This window comes from Carya illinoinensis, chromosome 9, assembly GCF_018687715.1.
Source record: "Carya illinoinensis cultivar Pawnee chromosome 9, C.illinoinensisPawnee_v1, whole genome shotgun sequence".
In the NCBI taxonomy this organism is placed as follows: Eukaryota; Viridiplantae; Streptophyta; class Magnoliopsida; order Fagales; family Juglandaceae; genus Carya; species Carya illinoinensis.
In genome coordinates, this window is record NC_056760.1 from 4,786,142 (window position 1) to 4,809,356 (window position 23,215).

Here is a 23,215-nt window from a genome sequence, read left to right on the forward strand (position 1 = left end):
CCCTCTCTCAACCTCGATCCCCCCTTGTCTAGGGGGCTTTTTTTTTTTTTAACTACTCCATGGTCCCCCGATCCTGATCTTCATGTTCTCTCTCTATTTTGTTTCCTTCCTATAGCTTTGAAAGACATCAAGCTACCCCCATTTGATTTGATTTTAGGTACCCACGTACATTATGGTTGAATTAAATGTTACCCTACTTCAATGGAGAGTATGTACTACTGGCCAAGGGGATTATCATATCCCTCCAAAAGATATATAAAAAATAATAATCCATTTAGCTCTAAAAAATAATTAATCAACAAGATGACAAACTTGATCACGGCCTACTGCTCAAGAATTTTTAACATCATCATGTGACTAGATATGGTGGATCATAATTTTGGATGATCGAACAATTAATTGTGTACAACGAGATCGATGTGCCAGGTTAACCAAACCTATCGATCTATATATTCAAAATAAACCCTAGCTATACTTATGATCATGATGACCAGACAAAGACACATGACCTCTAGCTATCTCCCGAACAGATAGAACTGCATTAATAAACTGATATATTAGCTAGCCACAAGAACAAGCATATATGCAGGGAAAGGGAAAGAAATAAGAAAATTAAGCAAACTGGGAAACGGAGATCGATCAGGGTTAGACCTAATATTAATGTTAACTTGTCGACGTTGGAGCAGATAGCCGAGCAGGTGCAACCAATTATATAATGGTTTTTAATGGCGTAATGAGTCAGCTTATTTGGTTGATGCAATGAACCCACCAGCGAGGATATTAATTTTTAAGAGATATGGTTGTACTTTGAGATATGCTTTTGGAATCTACACAATAATTAATTTAAAAGATTTGATCATCAAGTTTTATTATATTGCACTCCTAAAACCAGATCGATCTTTGGTGGTTATCATGGAGAAATCATGCACACGACTCTTTAATTAGTCTTTTTTTTAAAGAGAATAAATATTCGTTTGAGCCAAAACCCCGCTATCTTACCAAGGAGGGAAATAAGCAATATAATATATATGTGTGTACCCTAACTTGCAAGAAAAGCAGAAATTAAGAATCATTTGAAATTTATATCATGCACTAGTATTGTTTTATAAGCTTTTATTAACAAATTGTTGTGCTTAGTATGTAACCGCTTCAATTATTAAAGAAATTAAAATAAAAGCATTTTTTTTTTTTATGTTAACTGATGTATTTACTGTGTAAAGAAATCCTATAAAAACAAACTAATCATAAATTGACATGGTTTATACGATACGTTAAATCTATTTTATAATAAAATTAATTTTATAATCTAGTATACTGTATCAAATTATATCAATTTGTAGACTTACTTTCGAAAGGTTGCTTTGTGACTAAAATATGTTTAAATAATTAGTATAAGTGGTGGGGCTTTTTTTATAGTACATGATCAATAGTGTTATTATGTAGGTTTTTAGGAGCATTTGTTTTATAATTTGTGATCTACAATTAAGATTAGAGCCCAATGGCAATGAGTCCTGTTACAGTCACCGATAATTGGAATAAAAAAAATTCAAGAACATATTTTATTTTTGTCCTTATTTAATTTTAAGTTGACTTTAAAATCTTTTTCGCTGCGAAAAAACTAAATTATCAAACTTAATATTGATTATAAATTTAAAACCGAATATGTTCTACCAAAAAGATTATGGAAAAAAGAATCTTTATCAATTCAACTAATTAATTAGTATTTGGGCACCTACATCCCACACGTAGCCTTCTTAAGAAAAGCACTTGTACTTACTTTGTTTAAATAAAGTAAATAAAGTAGGATGTTGATTTTGAGATTATACTATTTCGAGGAAATTCCGCCATATATGATTTAGTGTCATCTTTGATGAACTATTAAATCTATAATGCACAGAAAAATGTATAAAATACACAAAAGGAAAGTGAAAAAGAAAAATTCATTGTACAAACCACAATACTACTTTTGTAGATGTTGTAAACTTGATAAAACAATGCATACTTTTAACCCAAAAAAATAAAAAAAAAAAGTGGTAAAAAGGTTACCATTTTGGGATTAGAGTTGATCATCCAAATATTTTTTGCTTAAGCTCTAAAGTTCATGGTAAAACGAGCTCAAAATCTACATTTTTCGAGGCCTCCCTTGAGGCAGCATGGATTTGTTTTTGGTTAACTATTTTGGCAATCAAAAAGTAGAAAGTGAATCCCCATTTTACAGTTCTTCAAGAAACTTAAAAGCATATTTTAAAATAATTTTCCGGAGAATTATTTTTACAAAATTCTATATATAATTATTTTTATATACTTTTTTATGCATAAATATGTCATTTTTTTAATATAAAATAATTATTTTAATCAATCACATCAGTAGAATATGCAATAAGTATGTAAAAATGAATATATATTATAGAACTTTTTTTACATAAAATATAATAAATAATTTAATTTTTACAAATTCTAAACTAAACATAATATTAATAACTAATATTTTAATAATATTATATTTAACTTTTAATTTTTACCTTATCCCAATTAATCTCATATATATAAATAATCAGCTTGTAAAACTTTGTCGAGTTCTTTGACTTGCACAAAAAATAATAATATTTTCTCAAAAGTCAAATACTATTTAACATCAAACGGTGGTAAAAAAAATATATATATATATATAACGGTGTGGTGTGGGAGAGTATCGATGATCATGAAGCAGGAAATTGCAGTAATTATGGCTGATTTGAAGGGAGAAATGGTCCCCAGAACTCTGTAGTCTCTTTCTTCAACGAAAGATTTGGCATTGAAGACCAAGGATCCTTCACACGTTTGGAGTTTTTCAAGATCATGATTCATGCCGGGCATTGTGGGTCAGGCCTGCTTTTAAGTTTCAATAAAAGAACAAGGGAAAAAAAGGAGCCTTGTGGGGTTCACCTGTTCATTTCTTATAACTCCTCCACCTTAAAAACAAAACAAAATCCTTAAGCATGTCTCACCCCACAAAAACAAAAACCAACCGACGTTATGGATTATCTTTCTTTCAATTTGGTACAGACTTGGACCTCTAACCAAACCTCTTTCACTTTTACTTCTTCCCATAATTATAACCACTAATTTAACGACTAGTTTAAATTATATGCCTTTGTTTTTTTGTCGATTTTGTAACGGAAAATTTCTTGTTTTATCTCAAAGCTTGTCAAATCTAGTCATATTTTAAATGATTTTTTTTTTATTCGAATGATTAATCCAATGAAGTTTATGGGTTGGGCTGGACTTAGGTTTTTACTCAAGGAATTTTGTTCTCTCGAGAGTTCATGTGAGAAGCAAGGACAAGAAATTGAAATGATTTAATCCCGCACCCGTACTTCCAAAATAGAACAGAATCAAAAGAAATCACGTTTACAGCCTAGGATCCTGTAGGATTCTTTATTTCTAAAATAAAATTTTTATGCGTAATTATTTTTATTTATTTTTTATATATTTTATTAATGTGATTAGTTTTATATTTAAAAAAATTAAAGCAACCAATTACATAAGTAGTTTATGTATATATAAATGGCGTTGGTTAGGACAGAGAGGTAGATTAGGAGTTTATGTATGGAACTTAGTTCATGTTGATGCACCATTTATTTATTTTGTTATTTGAATTAGGTGATTTGATGGATATGTTGGAAAGTTGAAACCAAAGGAACTGTTGTTTGGGGGCTTCAGGCTTGTATCGGTGTCCCTTGGAAATTCCATGAGCCATGATTCCAATTTCCTACCCCTACGTCTCCAATACCTCTATTACTGCTTTGGAAATCACATGTATATTTTTATTTGAGCCTGGATTCAAGAGAAACTGGGTTGGCCCGTGAATCAGGCGAATGGGGCTTCTTAATAGAGCCCAAGTAGAAGCATTAATCCCAGAATTTTGTAAATGGAGTTTTGCAATCCGTGAGGGCCATTAACTAGAGTCTTGAGAGACACTGTCACACTTGTCTACTCTGGGCTTTCTAATTCCCCATTGTTCCTCGCACGCAAACCAAATTAATTTTCTCGGCTTCCACGATCATTGAAACCTACATAATCATTTGAAATCTCACAAAAGCCCAACGTAAACCGCGTGTTATATAAGTGAAAGTAAAGGAAATGCCAAATGGCACAACGTAGACGACCAAACCTACGAATTTATTTGGATATGTTTGGTCACAAATTCTATTTCATTTTATCTTATCCTAATATTTAAATAACATAAATATAAATAATTTTTAATTTTTTTATCTAATTATTATCTAAATATTATAATTCTTCTAAACTTTAAACAAAATATAAAAAATAATTTAATTTTTTAAAAATTTAAAATAAAAATTATATTATAATAATATTATAATCTTATTTTTATTTAATTTTTTAACTCATTTTTCAAAATTTTATAAAACATTTTATCTAAAACCATTTTTAACTTATTTCATCTTAATTCAAATACCTCACTTTTAATCATAAATCATATCATATTATTCGAGTTTATTTTTAATTTAAACGTCGTTTAGTTACGTAATAAAATGAAATATTTTATTAAAGATTAAATAAAATCTTATTATATTATAATTATTTAATATTATTTTCATTTTAAAATATTAAATTACTCAAGTTTAAAAAAATTCTAATGATTATACAAAATTAGACGAGCTAATTTGGTTTGGTAGACCAGCCCTTCCACCTGAAAAACGTATTTATCGAGGGATTGGACTGATGGGTTAGAAATTAGCAGCGGCAAAGAGTCAAAGACCATGAAGCTCAAAGTGAAAGTAGCAGCGGCAGTAGCAGTCCTATCCATCACGTTGGCTCTCTTTTTACCGGCCAATCTCAGCCTTTTTGCACCGCCTGCTTTACTGGGGTCCCAGGACGAGCTCTACGCAGCCGAGATTCTGCGAGTGACTGGAGCGGTGGGACCGGAAAGTCTCGTGTTCGATCCTAATGGAGAAGGGCCTTACACAGGCGTGGCCGACGGTCGTATCCTCAAATGGCAAGGCGATGCTCGTGGTTGGGCTGATTTTGCTTTCACCACGTCTGCAAGGTACACAACAGTCAGCTACTTTCTAGCCAGCCCTTTTCTTTCTGTTATTCCTCGCTCTCTCTGAACGGTGCGAAATTGTAAATGGCCTGACGAAAAGGAAAAGAAGACAAAATATTCTTATTAAATATTCAACATCGTAGAAAGTGAAAAGATATAAAAATTTCTTGCAGCATATTATATGTTAGAGTTTTATTATATACAAACACAATCGCTTAATAATCTGATTATTAATATTGATTTATTTATATTTAAAATTTAAATTAATATTATTTTTAATAAAATTTATTTTTTAATTAATTTCATATTAATGTACATATTAATATATAATTATATTTATAATTATATTTTTTTTATATGTTATATACAGTATTCTCAGCTTATTTTTATGTTATTAAATAAAATATAGCTTATTTATCATCGCGATAAAAAAAATATTCAATAAATAAAGAAATATATAATAAAAATTATTTATTAATAATAAATATATCACATTATATTTAATGGAATGGTAATAATATAAAGTATAGAATTTTCCTATTATATCATACGTTTTCCACCAAGAAAAGGTGAGTAGCCCATGATTTTGCCGAATCCAAGGTGTTAGTGATGTGATGGGATTTGGCAAATATATTCTATTGCAGTCTTTTTTATCAAGAAAAGACAGGCAATAGGCAATCTGCGTTTTCGCTACCAATTTGACACGAATTGGGGAAATTTTGCTCTCTGTTTCTTACTTACTGGAATCGAAGTTATTTTTCGTAGGATTCTGTATATTACAAAGCTGATCAGAGCTCTTCTATAATTTTAGTGTCTCTGTTTGCCATCTTAATTAGTTTTAGATTGTCTCATTGATGCTTGCAATCAGTTGTCCCATTAGTATAGCTCAGGTTTGTAAATTTGGTGTGCAAAACTTGATGTTGTGAGCCTTTTAATTACAATCCTTCCTCTCAGTACTAGTTAGTTGGTGTTTAGAGCGTGTTTTTAATCGGTGTTAACTGGTGATGGAAAAGCCAATTTGACTTGCAGTACTTGACAGATAATGTTCAATAATATTCCTCGTTTATGTGAAATTAAAACATTGGAATATATGGTCAGGTACACTAGACTGCACCCCAAAACATCAACCACAAATTACATGCGATTTAACCCGAGGACCTTACATCTAGTCTTCCATCAAGTTATAGAAGAAAGGGCAACGGCCCTTGTTTGGTTGAGAGCCTTCATGCTATGCTTTAATTTGTTATTCGAAATAATTGGAATTTTTGTTCTTTGGTTTAACGGCATGAAGTTTGCCATTAGTGGAGAGGAACTTACCGTTATTGAATGCCTCAATCAAGCTATAGAGATGGGATTCTGTCTACAAAACGGCTTCAAAAGCCATTACAATTTACTGCATAGAATCCCTGTCTAGAGAGGAATACGACAAAATTAGTAAGGAACCACAGAGTTTCGGGCTAAAGCAACATACGAATAACAGTAGCATCAACTACAACAATAATAATAATAATCTCTCAATTCATGTTAGCATCACCACTAATAATGATTTGAAAATACTGAATGAATTCAGACAACACCAGTTACTTCCCACGTTTAAGGAATGTTGAGCCATATATGTACTTAGAGTGTAGTCCCACAAAATTTATAACCCCTTCCCCTGGCATTGTTTTGGTTTTTTTAGTTCTAATTCTGTAAAATTGGCTGATACTGCTTCCCTGGTTGGATAATACATGCTCTATCAGGTTGGCCCGTATTGAGGTGAAGTTGTCACCATGGGGTTCTACTTTTCATGTTTTCTTGATGCAGAGGTGGATTTGGTATTAGATTTTATAGAACTTTAGGAGTTATTTAAGCTCATAAATGTGTAACTTCCTTCAAATGGGATGAGAATGTGCCTGAATTGTTCTCTGAATAGGTTTCAAGCCGTGCAGGCACAACTCGCAGCTGCGGACTCATCAATAAGTTGCTCGTGATGTCATTCATTTATAGAATACCTATAAAATTTCCAATTTTGATAGACTTAAACCTATATTTTTCCTAGGAAGGAGTGTTTTCGTCCATTCGCACCTGAACTGGAGCATTTGTGCGGGAGACCTTTAGGGCTACGGTTTGAGAAGAAAACTGGAAATCTCTATATCGCTGATGCCTACTTGGGTCTTCAAGTAGTAGGGCCTGGTGGTGGTCTTGCCACTCAAGTGGTCACAGAAGTTGAAGGCCAGCCCCTTCGCTTCACCAATGATATGGATATTGATGAGCACGAAGATGTGATTTATTTCACAGATTCAAGCACAAGTTTCCAGAGGAGGTAACTTGATTTTTTGGGGGGTTTTTAGCTTTCAAGAAAAGGTATCAAGGCTTAAGCATGTTGTGGTTATTTTGGTCTGCAGGCAATTCATGTCATCGATCTTGAGTGGAGACAAGACAGGCAGGTTATTCAAATACGATAAATCAAGCAAAGTCGTAACGGTCTTACTTAAAGGCCTTGCTTTTGCGAATGGTGTCTCATTGAGCATTGACAGGTCGTTTGTGCTAGTGGCTGAAACCACTACCTGTCGTATCCTTAGGCTTTGGCTTCAAGGTCCTAATGCTGGGAATGTTGATATTTTCGCTGAGCTTCCTGGATTCCCGGATAATGTAAGACGTAACTCAAGAGGGGAGTTTTGGGTAGCCTTGCATGCTAAAAAAGGACATTTGGCGAGGTGGATTCTGTATAAATCATGGGTTGGAAAAACACTCTTACGGCTACCACTCAGCTTCAAGCAGCTGCACTCACTATTGATAGGAGGAAAGGCCCATGCCACTGCTATAAAATTAAGTGAGGAAGGGAAAATCTTGGAAGTTTTGGAAGACTGTGAGGGAAAGACTCTAAAGTTTATTAGTGAAGTGGAAGAGAAGGATGGGAAGCTGTGGATTGGATCAGTGTTGATGCCTTTTCTAGGCATTTATAATTTGCACTGAGTTTAGCATATTGGCTTTCTGTATCTCGGCTTTGATGTTGCGGATAGCATGGTTTTTATTTGCGGCTTCGGCTTTTCCTTTTTTGGGCCCCGACTCTAAACTTGCTCAGTTACTTCAGTCTAAATTTGTACCATATTGTGCCTTTTAATTTTAAAGTGACATTTGCATCGAAGTTATATGGAAAGTGAAGACACTTTATATGTCTCGCTTCATTTCATTCCTGAATAAATCGAAAAGAGTGCAACACCTTTATTTCTTTTCCATAAAGCCTTGATTCATCCTGATCCCATTAATCTTGACCGATTTCCTTTTGGGTAGAAGTTATTTATAGAAAAATGCTACCACTGCGGATAGGTGGGTCCCGACACTATATACATATATATATATATTTAATTTAGTGATTAAAGAAATGCTTTTAAATAATGTTCTGGATTTCCCTTTTAAAAAAATTAAAGTGGGTTTGAGTATTGAGTAGAGTTGTGAATAATAGTAAAAAATAGGTAAAAAATAATAATAAAATAATAAATAATAAGGAGAAGGGTTAAAAAGCGCTGAAGTTACAACGTAAGAATAACAAAAATGAATTAAAAAAATCTATTTACACTTATCGAACCGGCTCCACGTGTAGCACTGCTCTTATTTATTGCGACAAAGTCCTAACCAACTTGTCCGAATTTGATAGTTCAGTCACTTCAGCCTTTCTCCTCCAACCACCCTAATTAACGCATACACAATTCAGCGTTCCGACTCCAACCTGAATGATAAGAACTCCCCCACTCTGATTTCCTTGGTAGTCATCTTTCTGAGAATCAAAAGGAAATCCAAGACTAGCGACTGCGAAATTGTGCTTGGAATCCAAAAGAAATATCTATGGAAAAATATAGTTACAAGCATAATTGTGCACTAATCTGTGCACCAATGTGATGTGATTAGTCAAAAAGTAGATTTTATTGAAAACAGTGTTAATTTAAATTTTAAATATGAATAAATCAGTATTAATACACAGATTAGTGCGCTATTGTGCTTGTATGTAGCAAAACTCAATATCTATACCTATATAAGCAGAGAGTACGTACGCAATAATTACGAAAGCCCAAATAAATATGCTGGCACGAGTGAAAGGAACCCCAAATCAAGTGCACTCCTTGTCGCATGCTAACGTGGTTTGTTTTTTTGAGATGGTTGTAGAAGAAGTAATTGTCTGTCCATTTCTATTAAGTTGTTGGTTCAGGGACACCTAGCCTTCTGTCAAGACTCAAGAGTATTAATCGTAAATAGTTACCACGAAGATTATATATCACTAATACTATGAAGAGTATTAAATGATAACTAATCTTTGACTTGACAATTTCATCGTCACTTCGCTTTAGAGTTAAATTTTTTTTTTCCTACTTTTTCGACCAACAAGCATGCACTTCCATCAAATTTTTGGTCGTCTGAGTCTTGAGCCAGCCAAGCTTTGTAGCTGCATGTGTCGAATCTGCCGAAATTCCGTTTGAAAGAGGAAGAGAGGCATCTTATCCTTCGCATCCTATCAACAGTGAACTGCAGCCCAAGAAGATAAGGCATTGGCCTATATATATATGTATACATATATATATATATATTATTTACATATTTACAGTGTCCAATCTTTCAGCAATCATACAAAATGACAAGATGACAACGCCCCCCACGTATAAAAAAATACCGTATGTGAAGACAATAAGCACCACTTGGATGATCAACCTGATCTCAACTTCAAGTCCCTCACGTTTATGATTCGTGTGGTAGCTTTCGCTTAACAACAAAATTAAGTGGTACCCATCTCTTAAATTTCATTTCTTTTCATTGTTTATGATTTCTAGCTACCTAACCCGATTCAGCTGTTTAAACTTTGACTTTCTATATAAAGTTACGCTACTTTTAATACTGATAGATAGCAACATCTATGAGAAAATTGATATATATATATATATATATATATGTAGGGTGGATATGATATGTTGGGGTGTGCTTGAAAAAAAAAAAACAATTATGTAAGGAATTGCATGCATCAATTACACGCTAATTAATTTCTGATCCAACACTGAACTGATTGAAGTCCATGTCTGCCTCCTACTTTGTTTGAAGTATATGTAATTTATGCAGTTAGACCATGCTAGCAAAATTCTCATTATTCCAAAGCACACGTGTACCAAGAAATGAAAAGCTAACTAGCTGTCAAACATGCAGCGAGCTAGTCACATACTTGGCATGATAATTATGGTTTAATTGTCTGTTTTGTTCTTAATTTTCTTTTAATTAATCTTTTTTATCACAACAAACCCAGACCAAGATAACTCTAGTTGGTGTGAAGTACAAGCAAATATTCAACATCGCACATTCACCCTCATCATATTTATTATTAATTTCCTATATATATATATATAGACACACACCCCTCCTCCACAACCCCGTTCCGTTGTTTATAATTCGTTCCTTCAAAATTTCAAATAATTCTCCAAGCATGAGAGTCTTGTTTGTAGCAACCATCGTAATCCTCATCTCTGCCTTTATAGCCTTTAACCGAAGCAGATCATATTCCTCTCAAGCAACATCCCACGTCAAAGACTCAGCCGTCGATGCCCATTTATGGCGTTTTGAAGCTGTTCCGATTGAGGGTGCAGTTGGACCGGAGAGCTTCGCTTTTGACCCGCATGGCGGTGGGCCCTATACCGGCGTATCTGACGGCCGAATCATCAAATGGCAGCAAAGTGAACGGCGTTGGATCGATTTTGCCGTAACTTCTCCAGAGAGGTACATACCTTATCTGATGGCCTGTACCTTATCTTAAACGTGTTCTTACACACTACCTGCATAAATCCTTTTTTCTTGCTCTCCTCCCGAGTATAATAACCTAAGGTTCGTAATTAGTTTTCTTTTAGATCAAACAGAAAAGGGTAGAAGAAAGAGTGAAGGGTAAAGGAGAAATAAACCGAACACAATTATATTTGCAAGCAGATCTTTACTGGTTATCGAAGCAGGGTAAGTATCGTGGTTGGCCAGCTTTGTAGATTGGTTGAATGTGGTTGATGTGAATTTGTTTGTTTGGTTTCAGAATCGCTCTACACTCACTCACCGATTCGGCACCCAAATTTAGGGGCCGTTTCGTTTCAGAAATGAATCATCTGATGTCATCTCGTATGGAAAGAAACTTTTTTATCTAAATATTTATTTTTTATTATTATTATTTATAAAATGTATATAAAGATTATTTTAAAATTAGTCCGGATTGGTTACAAAAAAATCAAAAATTTCATCTCAATTTATCATTACAACTTTTATAAATTCTCATACAAAATATAATAAACAATTTAATTTTTTCAAATCCTAATACAAAATTAATATTAAAAAATTATATTATAACAATATTTTATTTATTATTATTTAAAACATCTCATCTCATCTGTATAACTAAACAGGATATTTATAATCTAAAATCATTTCATCTCATCTTATTTACTAATCCTAACACACAATTTTTAAAAATCATATCATCTCACTACTATTTACAAAACAACTTAACTCATCTCACTTCCTAATCTAAACACATAAAATTTTCAAACCATCTCAAATAATCTCAATTCAACAATTTCATTAATGTTCACAAATCATCTCAATGCATCTTATCTCATCTCACTATCTAAATGAGCTAATATAATTTTGTTTTACTTTTTTTTTCATGAATTTTTAAAATAGTCTTAAATATATATATATTAAAAAAATCACAACATCAATAAAAAATACTTGCTTAATCACAAAAAAAAAGTATCGGAATAAACGCTTGGTACCATTATCGGGATAATGGGATCCCAAGCATTTCTCTTGGTTTTAAATCTCAAGTTTTGTTATGTACAAGTAAATTCGGGTACCAATCTGCGCATCAATACTGCTGTCTTTATATTTAAAATTTAAATTGACATTATTTTCATTAAAATCTAATTTTCTGACCAATCATGTTGGATGGGTGCATATATTGGTACGCAAAATCACTTATAACTATATTTTTCCTTAAATCCCTCCCAAACTCTGTGGATCAACTACATCTTCATTTCCCCTTTTTTCCATTTTTTTAGTTTCTGATCATATATTACTTATATATTTCTTCAAAACCAAACTATACGATATTTTTCAATCTAATTAATAAGTGTTCTGTTCTATAAACGTGTATACAAAGAATTTCATGTAAGTTCAGAACATCTCTGTATACATGTATGTTAATATGTCCAAAAATAGAGATGTTTCTTCTTGTTAGTTGTTGCTAGCCAAGGGTACCGATCACTCTAATTTACCCCTTGACCTTGGGTATGAACAAACTTAATGATCCCATGCTAATTTATTGTTTGCTTCTTTTTCTAATTTTTGTGGTAGATACAATGGATTGTACTCCAAGATTATATCTACATATAAGAGCATTCACATTGACTTCTATAAATCTAAAATGTTCATATCTATAATCCCATATTACATTGAATTAGCTATTTGATTCATCAAAATAATAATATTATATTATTTGTTAATAATAATATTTTTAATTTTTTTTCATATTAAACAATTAATACACTAACCATATGTACATTAATAATTTAATTTGATATTTAAATTATTGATTTCCAATTAATTTTTTTCTCAATTTAATTATCCAAAAAACACATTTTACCAACTCTTCTTCTCCCTAATAATCATATATGATCGTTAACAAAGTTATTATCTCTTTCGTGTACCCCATATTAATATTTAATATTTAGCTAGTATTTAATCTTTTATATTTTTCTTCTTGATCACGACTTTAAAATGTTTAAAGTCATCATTATTTTGACTTGAAAGTGGAGTTTTGAGTGGACGAAGGTGAAAAATAATTCGAAAAGGATTACTGGACGAAGTTAACTTATTTCAGAACTTACTCAGCATATGCAAGCAAATGTGAAAAATAAAAGCCAATCTGGTTAAACTAGAATAATATTAAAATAAAATATATGGTTGATGAGTGTACCGTAACTCTTTAAATTTAAATGAAAATTAATATTTATTATAGTTCAAAACTTATCCGAGATGTGTTAGCTAATTTAATATAGGTGTATTTTAAATAAATTTATCAAATTTTATATTTGAGTAGTCTTTTGATTAAGTCAATACTAACGTTCTAATTACTTTATAATAAATAAGACTTTTTAAATTCAAGCACGTCAAAATCAGAAGTACAAAAAAGTCTTAAAATTTTAATATTTTATTAAATAGTCGTATAAAAATTGTATATTAATAGTAGTAGCTAGTTTTATCATCGTTGATTTTATTATATAAATAGTAGTAATTAGTTTGATCATTTTCACAAAAAATTTATGTGAATTTATAAATTTATTTTTATAAAAAAAATTATTAAAATATTTTAAGATTTTATTTCGTACGGATAAATAGCGCATGCAACCGACGTTTCCTCGTAACATTTATAACACTGGCTGCCTGCCCGTACGGTTAAGCTATGGTGGTCTTGGTGAAATGGATCATGGAGTACTACTGCCTCATACTTATGATTCCAAGTATTTTTCTGTCGGGTCGTTAGCTTTTTTTTATCTCTACATAAAGGTGTTTTTCTTGTTAAGTAAAAGTAAAAGAATATGATATCATAAATAAGAAAACAAATAAGATAAGAAAAATATGTATAGATTTAATTATATGTTATTAAGAAATTGTAAATATTATTGGATAAAAAAAAAAAAAAATTCTTATAGACCACAAAGTACACCAAAACTATACAGTATGTACAGCAGCTTATGTTGAAAGATTGATATTTTATTTAGTTATACAATTTAGATAAAAAGAAATGAAATATTTGTTAAAAATTTTTATTTTTTTAATATTAATTTTGTTTTAAAATTTAAAAATATTAAATTATTTATTATATTTTATGTAAAATTTTGATAAAATTATAATAATGATATGAGATGGGATTAAATAATCCGAATTAATTTATTGGTAGATTTGTTGGCAGATATGGTTGCGGAGGGCCACGGGATGACGATCAAACAGAGCATGTTTGTGGGCGACCATTGGGGTTGCGCTTCAACACCACCACGGGTGATCTTTATATTGCTGACGCTTACATGGGCCTACTTGTCGTAGGGCCTGCCGGCGGGGTGGCCGAAAAGTTGGCAACACATGCAGTACACGAGCCTCCTAACTTCGTCTTCACCAACAGCTTGGACATTGACCCTCGCCACGGTGTGGTGTATTTTAGTGACAGCAGCTCTCGGTACCAAAGGAGGTAACTCAGCCATATGTCTGCATTTAAGCAAGTTATGCAACGAATTCTTTTTTTTTTTCTTCTTCTTTTTTTTCCCCTGAAAGAATTAATTAATAAGGTAAGATGGGGGATACTCAACCATGCAGGAATTACCTGTCAGTGATATTAAGTGGAGATAAAACAGGAAGGCTGATGAAATATGACCCAGAAAACAAACAAGTGACCGTTCTTCTAAAGAATCTCTCCTTCCCAAATGGTGTGGTATTGAGTGAGAATGGCCACTACATTCTACTTGCAGAGACCACTAATTGCAGAATCATGAAGTATTGGCTAGAACCATCAAAAGCCGGAACTTTTGAAGTCTTTGCTCAACTCCCAGGGTTTCCAGACAATATTAATAGGAGTCCAAGGGGAGGATATTGGGTTGCAATTCATTCGAGAAGAGGGAGGATATTGGAATTGGTTCTTTCCAATCCTTGGATAGGAAATGCTTTGCTTAAGCTTCCTTTCAACATTATGAAAGCCTATTCGCACTTAGCTAGATGGATGGGATCCTCAAGTGCATTGGCAGTGAGATTGAGTGAGAAAGGTGAAATATTGGAAATATTTGAAGATAAAAGCAGGAATAAATGGAGGTCTATTGCTGAAGTGGAAGAGAAAGACGGAAGTCTATGGATTGGATCAATAGATATGCCCTTTGCAGGCGTGTATAAGATATAAAATAAAAAATTCTGCATATGGATATAATAGAGAAAGTATGAACCTCTCATTTTTTTTATGATTTTTCAGCGGACAAAAATGAAAAATATCAAGATAATCGAGATGGCCTGGCCTTCGTAAAATTTTCTGCGGTTCGAAGTACATCTAGCCTCCTTTGAGGATGCAAGGAAATGGTGGCGAGATGGCTAATAAAACCATTCCATGCAATTGGACCAAATGGTATATGTAGGGGAAAGCTTTTGAGTCATCCAGCTACATACGTACATACTGCTGTAATTTAGGCCTGGGCTCCGACTCCAACAGAGTCAGAATCGCCAATTCTGACCTCTGACTCCGATTAGAGTCGGAACTGGAAGTTCACTCCGACTCCGACTCCGATCGGAGTTCGGAACTCCGATCAGAATTTCGATGGCTTCCGATCGGAATCGGGCTCCGACCTCCGCCCGATTCCGATTCTGAGTTCTAAAAAAAAAAACAAAAGTGATATATATATAATACATATTACATCTTTAAGAAACTCTTATACAATTGTTCAAAACATTGATAATAGTTTAAATGCTATTCCGAACATCTTCCAATACCAAAATAAAAACATCTTCCAATACATCTTCCAATACAGAGGTGTTCCAAAACATCTTTCAATACATCGTGGTTTGTCGTTGGTGATACCTGAAATTAAAATAAAAAGTCACAATCAATAAAAAGAAAAAAAATGATTCAGAAAAAAATGATTATCATTTCTCACCAATATTTTTTAATCGCGAGTTTATCAACTTAGCCACACTCCAAGTATCAGTCATCGGCAAGTATGCTAGAGTTCACAATTATATCTATGAAATCATAAAAAGTATAAGGTTAATAGATTTATGAAATCATAAAAAGAATTAAATAAATCAATTGAAATACTCAAACGAAGTTACCCGATTTAAGCTTATAGCTATCAGCATCAAAGCCAATGGTATCTAGTCTAATGGGCTTATCACTTAACCAATTCTATGTGCAAACGAGGGCCTCCACAATTGACGGTGACAATGAACTCCGATAAGAATCCAATACTCAACCTCCAGTGCTAAATGCTGACTCAGAGGCAACCGTAGTGATTAGAATGACCATCACATCTCGGGCAATACGAGAAATGATCTGATACTTGGTGGAATTAACCTTCCACCAAGTTAAAAGCTGAAATGATTCGCTAGGTGTCTCGACCTCTTCCATAAAATACCGTTCAATCTCAGAAGTACACTGCATAATATTCCTCGTTGCAATGAGCTGATGATACTGATTCACAATATTATAACCTCAACGAGGTAGATTTAATGAGTCATCTGAGCTGCGATCATCGAATAGAGGTGTCGGCCTCGAGTGTGAGGTGCCCGCTGCGAATGAAGGCTGACCACTATTGTTGTAGTGAGAATATAAGTCATCAAGATCCCTTTTAAGCGCTGTAATAAATCGTGCAGCCTTCACTGCCCCCATTGTGGAATTTGCCCAAAATTCTATTAAGGCCAACTTATATCGGGGGTCAAAGATCACAACCACAAAAAGTAATCTATTTATTTTCTCAACATCCCCCTAATATTTATCATATTTGGCCTGCATCCTCATAGCCATACCAAATAATAATCCACATGAACCCATACAACCTTCTTGCAAGTGGTAGTGAAGCTCTGAGAGCTCGCTGAAGAATAAGTTTACAGTTGTAAATGCGGATCCAGATATCTGCATAGTCATATCATAAAAAACTTGTAAAAATCTTACAAAGTACCCCACATTAGTCCAATCATGTGTGTCTGGCGCACCAAGCCCATTTCCTGCAGGCTCCAACAAAGCATACTTAAGTGCCCCATCCTCGACCTCCATCTGCTTGAATGCTCTTTGGTACTTTTGTGCCACATCCAACATAACGTATGTTGAGTTCCATCGAGTCGGAACATCCAAACACAATGTCTTAGAACATGAAATTCCAAGCTGGCTTGCTATTGCCTTGAACTTTGACAGCCTTTGAGGGGAAGCCCTCACCTACCGCACAATGTTGCAGATTCTGGTAATGGAATCGTCAACCTCTTTTAACCCCTTGCTGACAATCAGGTTGAGGATATGAGCACAACATCGAACATGAATAAATTGGTGGTTGTAGATGACATCAGCTTTCATACTCGTATTCCTCTTGAACCATTCAATTGCGGTGTCATTGGCACTGGCATTGTCAACTGCAATACATAAAACCTTTTGAATTCCTCATTCCTTTAAACAATCATTCATCAGTGCCCCAATTGATGCTCCCTTAAAATCAATAATTTCTTTGAACCCAATAATCCGTTTTCTCAAATTCCATTCACTATCAATATAGTGTGCTGTGATACACATGTAGGAAATGTTCTGTATGGAAGTTCATGTGTCAGTCGTAAATGACACTCTTTGGCTAGTGGTAGTGAACATCTTCTTCATCTCCGCCTTCTATTTTGCATGCTTTTTCATACAATCCCGCATCACCGTATACCGTAATGACAATAGAAATCGTGGCTCAATAGTCTTGACAAACTTTCGGAAGCCTCTTTTATCGATTGTGGTAAAATGCATCTCATCTTCAATTATCATCTCTGTAAGCATATCCCTCACCAATTTCTCATTGTATTGAGGGATGACCATTTTCTTAATCTGTGTACCATCAGTGGTCGTAGAAGCTTCGTAACTGAACTTGGTCTGATCAGTGATTGACTCTCCCTTCGACATTTTATGTCGTTGGCAACCCCCAAGATGGGCTATTAAGACAGCAGTGCCTTGCTTCTTTGAATGACATCCACAAAGTGCCCCACAGTGGTGGCATCTCGCCTGTGGGTTCTCACGATTACTAGGGATCTTGGTGAAATGATCCCAGGTCCAAGACCTTTTGTTCCTATTTCGTGGAGATGGAGTTGCAGATGGAGGTGGTAGATCCCCAATACTCATCTCCCCATCCTCATTAAACTCATCCTTATCTTCTATGTCTACTGGCATGGGAAATCTGCTACTTGCACAAGATGTAGCTGCTTTAGAAGTGGGTCTAGATCTCGATGTCGGTGACAGGATTGTGGCATTTGAATTCCCTTCTGACCTTCCACTAGGTGAAGTTTTCATATCTATCAAAAATAAAATAAAATAAATAGTTAATATAAATAGAAAAATAAAAAACTTGAAGGCACAAGCATAGAACAAAAACTAAAGGTATTTCAATGCAAAAGCTTGACTTAAAAAGAAATTCTGCTAGTACAAAACAGAGCCGTTCTTGAGAAACAAGAGAAGTTAGGATGACCATTTCTCACATATTTTCTCTACACATTCACCATATTTGAATACAGTAACTAAACATATTTTCTGCAATCACCTTGTTTTAATGCATGTGTTCTTTCTTCTATTTCCTTTTTACAAGATTGAATAATATCCTAAGATTACCTAAACCAATACCACTTGAATATTCAGATCATACATCTCTATCACTCACCAAGTTGTAGTACTAGTACTCGTGCCTGCGTACATACAATAGATCTAAAGCACTCAGTCGATTTTGTGGAGGTTACATGACGAAATCTCAGATCATTTTGTGGCAGCCTTGCCTAGATTTATATGTACCATCTGTGATCCTCCCAGTCGATTCCCATTCATATTTCAAGATGCAGAAAATATACTAAATATGTTCATCAACCTAGGGATGCATAATTTAGATCTGTAGTAATAAATGATTGTTAATAACATGCAGTGGTTTTTCCTTTTTTGAAATTATGGTGGTAAAAAAAAAAAAAAAAAAAAAACTAGAGACTTTTTTTTTTTTAACAAGCGCCTCCTAAAGCTTAAAAGGTATTTGGGGTAGAACGGAAGGGGAGGCAGAAATCAAGAGAATGAGGGAGACGTGAAGTAAAAGAAAGAAAACTACAGAGACTTAGCAAGGATTAAAGGGGCTCGGGGAGGATGAAGAAAAGTTGCACGTTATGAGCATTAGAAAAATATTTTTTGGATTTAGAAACTTTTTGGATCAAAGTTCGAATTTTAAGAAATATATAGATTTTTTTAGATTATTCAGTTAGGTAATTTATATTCCTAGATTTAGGACACAAATTTTTAATCTTCCCAAAAATATGAGTGCATATAATTTTAGGGCCCTAGTCTCCACCCTTCCTAGTATTGTGAACTAAGCTGGCTTGTTTTGTAATTGCCTATTACAAATATATTTAACTCATTTTTAGCCTAAATTTTGAAAAAGCAAGATAAACTTTCAAGCACATTTCGGATACTCCTCGCTGCCAGACCTACCACCAATTGAGTGGGTGAATATTATTGATTATTCAGTGATTAATTATTATTAAAATGGCTATTTTCCCACAATTATTTTTCTCCTATATTGGAATGCATCAAATAGATGATTCCAAACCTGTAATAATAGCTAAAATAACAGTATCTACTAACATATAGACATGAAGACACCAAAAAATAAATCATATTCATACAAATTTTAACTAAAAAAAACAAATGAGAAGATCAGAGTAAAAACTGCAAACAATCTTAGTTCCAACCAATAAATTTCAACGTATACCATTCTGCAACCTATTATATGTATGATTACAATACAAATTGGGCACCACTGATAAATGAGAAAACAGCATGTCGAGCTGTGACAAAATACTATCGAATGAAAGATGTTTCCTTGATATTTAATTACTTTATCAAGTCCAATATTGTAAACTTGTTATTAGAGATATAATTACCTATTGCAGGCGTTCAAAATACTGCAAGTGCAGTTGTATCGTTAACCCAGCAAATAACGAATCCACAATCTATGAAGTCCAGAAATAGCTTCTCTAGCTCTATTGTCTTAGTACTCGGTGGAAAGTCAGCAAGAACAAGAACATGGCGTGTACCATAGCTTGCTGAATTCATAATAACAAATCCTTAGATCCCACATGCTATTTGACAGAAAGCTTATGCACATAACAACAGGCAAGATTTACAAGCAATCTATTGGCTAATTCATGGCAATGCAAATAAGATTAAAAGCCAAACCACCCGTAAGCACTCTTAAGTCTTAACCAAGAACTTCCCATCTATAGTTCATCTTCAAGCCAATCTATCTTCACTATCAAATATGCTTACTGGTATTTTTAATATACTTTCAACCTCATGTTCCCGGAAGACTTCCTTCAACAGATTCATCTTCCAAAGCTCTACCAAGTACCAACTATGAGAATAAATAATATAAAGAAAATACTAACCCTAAGTGGATGTAATTTCGTGATTTTGTACTTAGGAGTGACTCGAGTGAGGCGTGGAGCCGTGGGGCGTGGGCAGCGGCACAGTGATTCTGTGAAGACGGCGCTGTGGGCAGCGGCAGCGGCACATATTCAATTCTTTCGAAGACAGCACGAAGAACAAATGAAGGGGAATTAGGAATTGGAATTTGGAAGACGAAATGAAGAAGAATGGAGAAGAAGAAAGGAGCGGCCAGCGGCTGAGTCACTGAGCAAGGGATTGGGGATTCGGGATAGACGAAATGAAAAAGAAAGGGGGATGGCCGTAGCATAGGTTTAAAACCACGAATCAAACGACGTTGTTCCTATTTCAAGGAACGTCGTCGTTTAAGTTGGGGGGGGGGAACAAAGATTCAAAACGACGTCGTTTTGAATCTTTGTTTTTTAATTTTTTTTAAAGTCGGAGTTCGGAGTAAACATGGACTCCGACTCCAACCCCATTTTCGGAGTGCCTCCGATTCCGACTCCGTTGTTTGAAAATTCCGACTTCGTCGGAGTCGGATTCGGAACGGAATTCGGTCGGAGTCGAAATTTTCAGAAATTTGCACACCCCTACTGTAATTTAATAGGGGTGTTCAATCGAGTATCGGACTACGTATCCGGATATATTCAGCCCAGAACATAAACTTTAAATCTAGACTCGATTCCAGCATGGATATATCCGGGTATACCCAATTTTTTATTTTTTATTTATTTTTATTTTTATTTTATTCCATCATAAAGGTCCATATTTCATTTTAAAAGCCTTTTTTTCAAATGCCTATATTTATATTAAAGACTTTTCAAGAAACATTCATGTTGAAGAACATAATTCTCTTTATATAAAAGCTAATATTTATTAAAAATAATGTTGAAAATCATACTTTTTATATAAAAGCCTATATTTTATGAAAACTTTTTCTGAGTCATATTAAAAAGTATAATTCTAACATTGTTTAGAATAATAAAAATATATAAAAATGAAAAACTAAAATGCATGCAATCCACTACATATTACATTATTTTGTTATTTATACATTACATTAGAAAATACAAAATTACAATATATGAATTACAAAATCATTAGCATGGTCTTCCATTAATGATTTAATTAAACACTAAGAAGCAACTTCCAGTGATCTGACTGAAAAAGGATCCCGTAAAATTTTTTTTTTTTTTTTTGAATACTTAGAAAAACTATATAGTCTTTAATCTCACACCAAAATTGTTAATGAGAACAAAACTCACCTTAAGATAAATTACAATTCTTCTCTTTATAAAACAACAAGATAAATTACATTTTCAAGTTATGTTCCTCACAATTCATAACAAAAAGAATGACAAGTCAACAACAGGTCTCAATACTTCACGATTAGAAACACTAGGTAACAAAAGGAAGACACTTAAATAATAAACCAAAGATGTCAGCTGCAAAACTTTTGGGAAGAAAAATGCTACCACCAAACAATACATTTGATATCTCACATCATGCTTAAAAAGGAAATAAAAGAAGTATTCACTTGATTGGTTTCCTTATGGGTCTTATATTTGCATAGAGGTTAAAATGGTCCATCAAATTATTTCTAAAAATTGTTTCATGATGTACCTATTAAATGGAATGGCACGTACCTATTAAGTCCATTTTATTATTTGAAATAATGGGCATAAACATATTTGAGTAACTACAAGTATGTATTTTAGTTTGTTGTTTGTACTTTTGTCAAAACATTTTGCATCATATTGATTGAAACCATTCACAAACCAGCAAATACATTGAAGAATTAAGGCTAACAACCCTACTTTCCTATACAAGCACCTTATGCTTCAACACTATCCTCCCCATTACATACAAGATTTGTTTATTAGGTTGACCCGATATTGATATGTAAGGCTCAAATCAACTAATAATTTATTCTATCATTAAACTAATATCTATATATCAGGAGAATAACCAAATATAATCACAAAATTAAAAGACAACAAGTATTTTCACAATTAGGTTTTTTTTAGGGAATATGTCTTTCACAGTGAATTGAGGTGCTTAACAATGTTTTTCATACATACAGAGAAAAAACCAAAAGAACCACAACAAAAACAAACAAATCCATGCGGTCCCAGAACTCCTGCAAGCTTCATCAAAAATAGAAAAAGTAAGTATGAATACATTTTTCAAGAAACTCCAGAAAAGAAACAGAGAAACATAACAAGTGTAATGACCCTAAAACAATGCTAGTCAGATTTGCGTTATAACTCCAAAAATCCAAGGCCAAAGAAGAGACTTTCTAAAGCATTCACAAAATGGATAAATTCCACCAAATAGAGTGAAAGCATGCACAACAAATAAAGAAAAAGAAAGAAAGAACGAGAAGAACCAAATGAATATGAAATGCATTTGAAGCAAACCCATTGAAGGAATCTTAAAAAATAACAAAATCCACCTTGGGTTGTAGAAGTCGACGAGAGAGCGAAAACATTAAAGACAATGACCACGAGGAAAAAAGCTTTGATCGGCAGATGAAGAGTGACGGAGACTAGGGTTTCAACGAGAGAGAGAGAGAGAGAGAGAGAGAGAGAGAGAGAGAGAGAGAGAGAGAGAGAGAGAGAGAGAGAGAGAGAGAGAGAGAGAGAGAGAGATTTGAAACAATTTTTGTGTGGGGGGTGTGGCATATGTTTTGACCTGAAAGTAAAAACTTAAGTAAGCATTAAATTTGGGTACGGGGTTTTAAACTCGTACTTGGGTTCGATAACCCAGATCGGACAGGTCTGGATTTTGCAAGACTGGTTTCAACTCGGATTTAATCTGGGCTAGAACCCGAAGTCGGAATTCCGATTATCCAGATATCAGTTCAGGCCGGGTAGAACCTGACTCGGATGAATAGTCTTAACTGTAAAATAAGCTTAGCCTACGTTTGAGCAGTGAGTTGATAGGATATGAATAATAATAATAAAATATTATAGAATAATAAATAA

General features: G+C 33.7%; 2 protein-coding genes across 3 annotated transcripts; both read left to right on the forward strand.

Annotated features, from left to right (window-relative positions):
• Nucleotides 1–4,707: 4,707 nt before the first annotated feature.
• LOC122276320 (protein STRICTOSIDINE SYNTHASE-LIKE 10) lies at nucleotides 4,708–8,266 on the forward strand. Its single transcript, XM_043085940.1, has 3 exons — nucleotides 4,708–5,050; nucleotides 7,089–7,352; nucleotides 7,435–8,266. Exons 1-3 carry the CDS (start codon nucleotides 4,764–4,766, stop codon nucleotides 8,003–8,005), a joined length of 1,122 nt encoding a protein of 373 aa, XP_042941874.1. The 5' UTR covers nucleotides 4,708–4,763; the 3' UTR covers nucleotides 8,006–8,266.
• Nucleotides 8,267–10,388: 2,122 nt separating this feature from the next.
• On the forward strand, nucleotides 10,389–15,048 carry LOC122275292 (protein STRICTOSIDINE SYNTHASE-LIKE 2-like). 2 transcript variants are annotated; one of them, XM_043084289.1, is made up of 3 exons: nucleotides 10,389–10,783; nucleotides 14,004–14,288; nucleotides 14,414–15,048. In XM_043084289.1, the coding sequence occupies exons 1-3, from the start codon at nucleotides 10,494–10,496 to the stop codon at nucleotides 14,985–14,987; spliced, it is 1,149 nt and encodes a 382-aa protein (XP_042940223.1). In that variant the 5' UTR covers nucleotides 10,389–10,493; the 3' UTR covers nucleotides 14,988–15,048. The 2 variants fall into 2 exon arrangements, with proteins under 2 accessions (XP_042940223.1, XP_042940224.1); XM_043084290.1 differs by having other exon boundaries at nucleotides 10,394–10,783; nucleotides 14,016–14,288.
• Nucleotides 15,049–23,215: the final 8,167 nt, after the last annotated feature.

What these genes read in the sequence shown, in the direction of transcription:
- LOC122275292 (XM_043084289.1), top strand. Translation starts at nt 10,494, where the DNA reads ATGAGAGTCTTGTTTGTAGCAACCATCGTAATCCTCATCTCTGCCTTT. An exon ending in GCCGTAACTTCTCCAGAGAG is followed by an intron (nt 10,784 to 14,003) that starts GTACATACCTTA and finishes ATTTATTGGTAG; the next exon opens with ATTTGTTGGCAGATATGGTT. An exon ending in AGCTCTCGGTACCAAAGGAG is followed by an intron (nt 14,289 to 14,413) that starts GTAACTCAGCCA and finishes TCAACCATGCAG; the next exon opens with GAATTACCTGTCAGTGATAT.
- LOC122276320 (XM_043085940.1), top strand. Translation starts at nt 4,764, where the DNA reads ATGAAGCTCAAAGTGAAAGTAGCAGCGGCAGTAGCAGTCCTATCCATC. An exon ending in GCTTTCACCACGTCTGCAAG is followed by an intron (nt 5,051 to 7,088) that starts GTACACAACAGT and finishes TATTTTTCCTAG; the next exon opens with GAAGGAGTGTTTTCGTCCAT. An exon ending in AGCACAAGTTTCCAGAGGAG is followed by an intron (nt 7,353 to 7,434) that starts GTAACTTGATTT and finishes TTTGGTCTGCAG; the next exon opens with GCAATTCATGTCATCGATCT.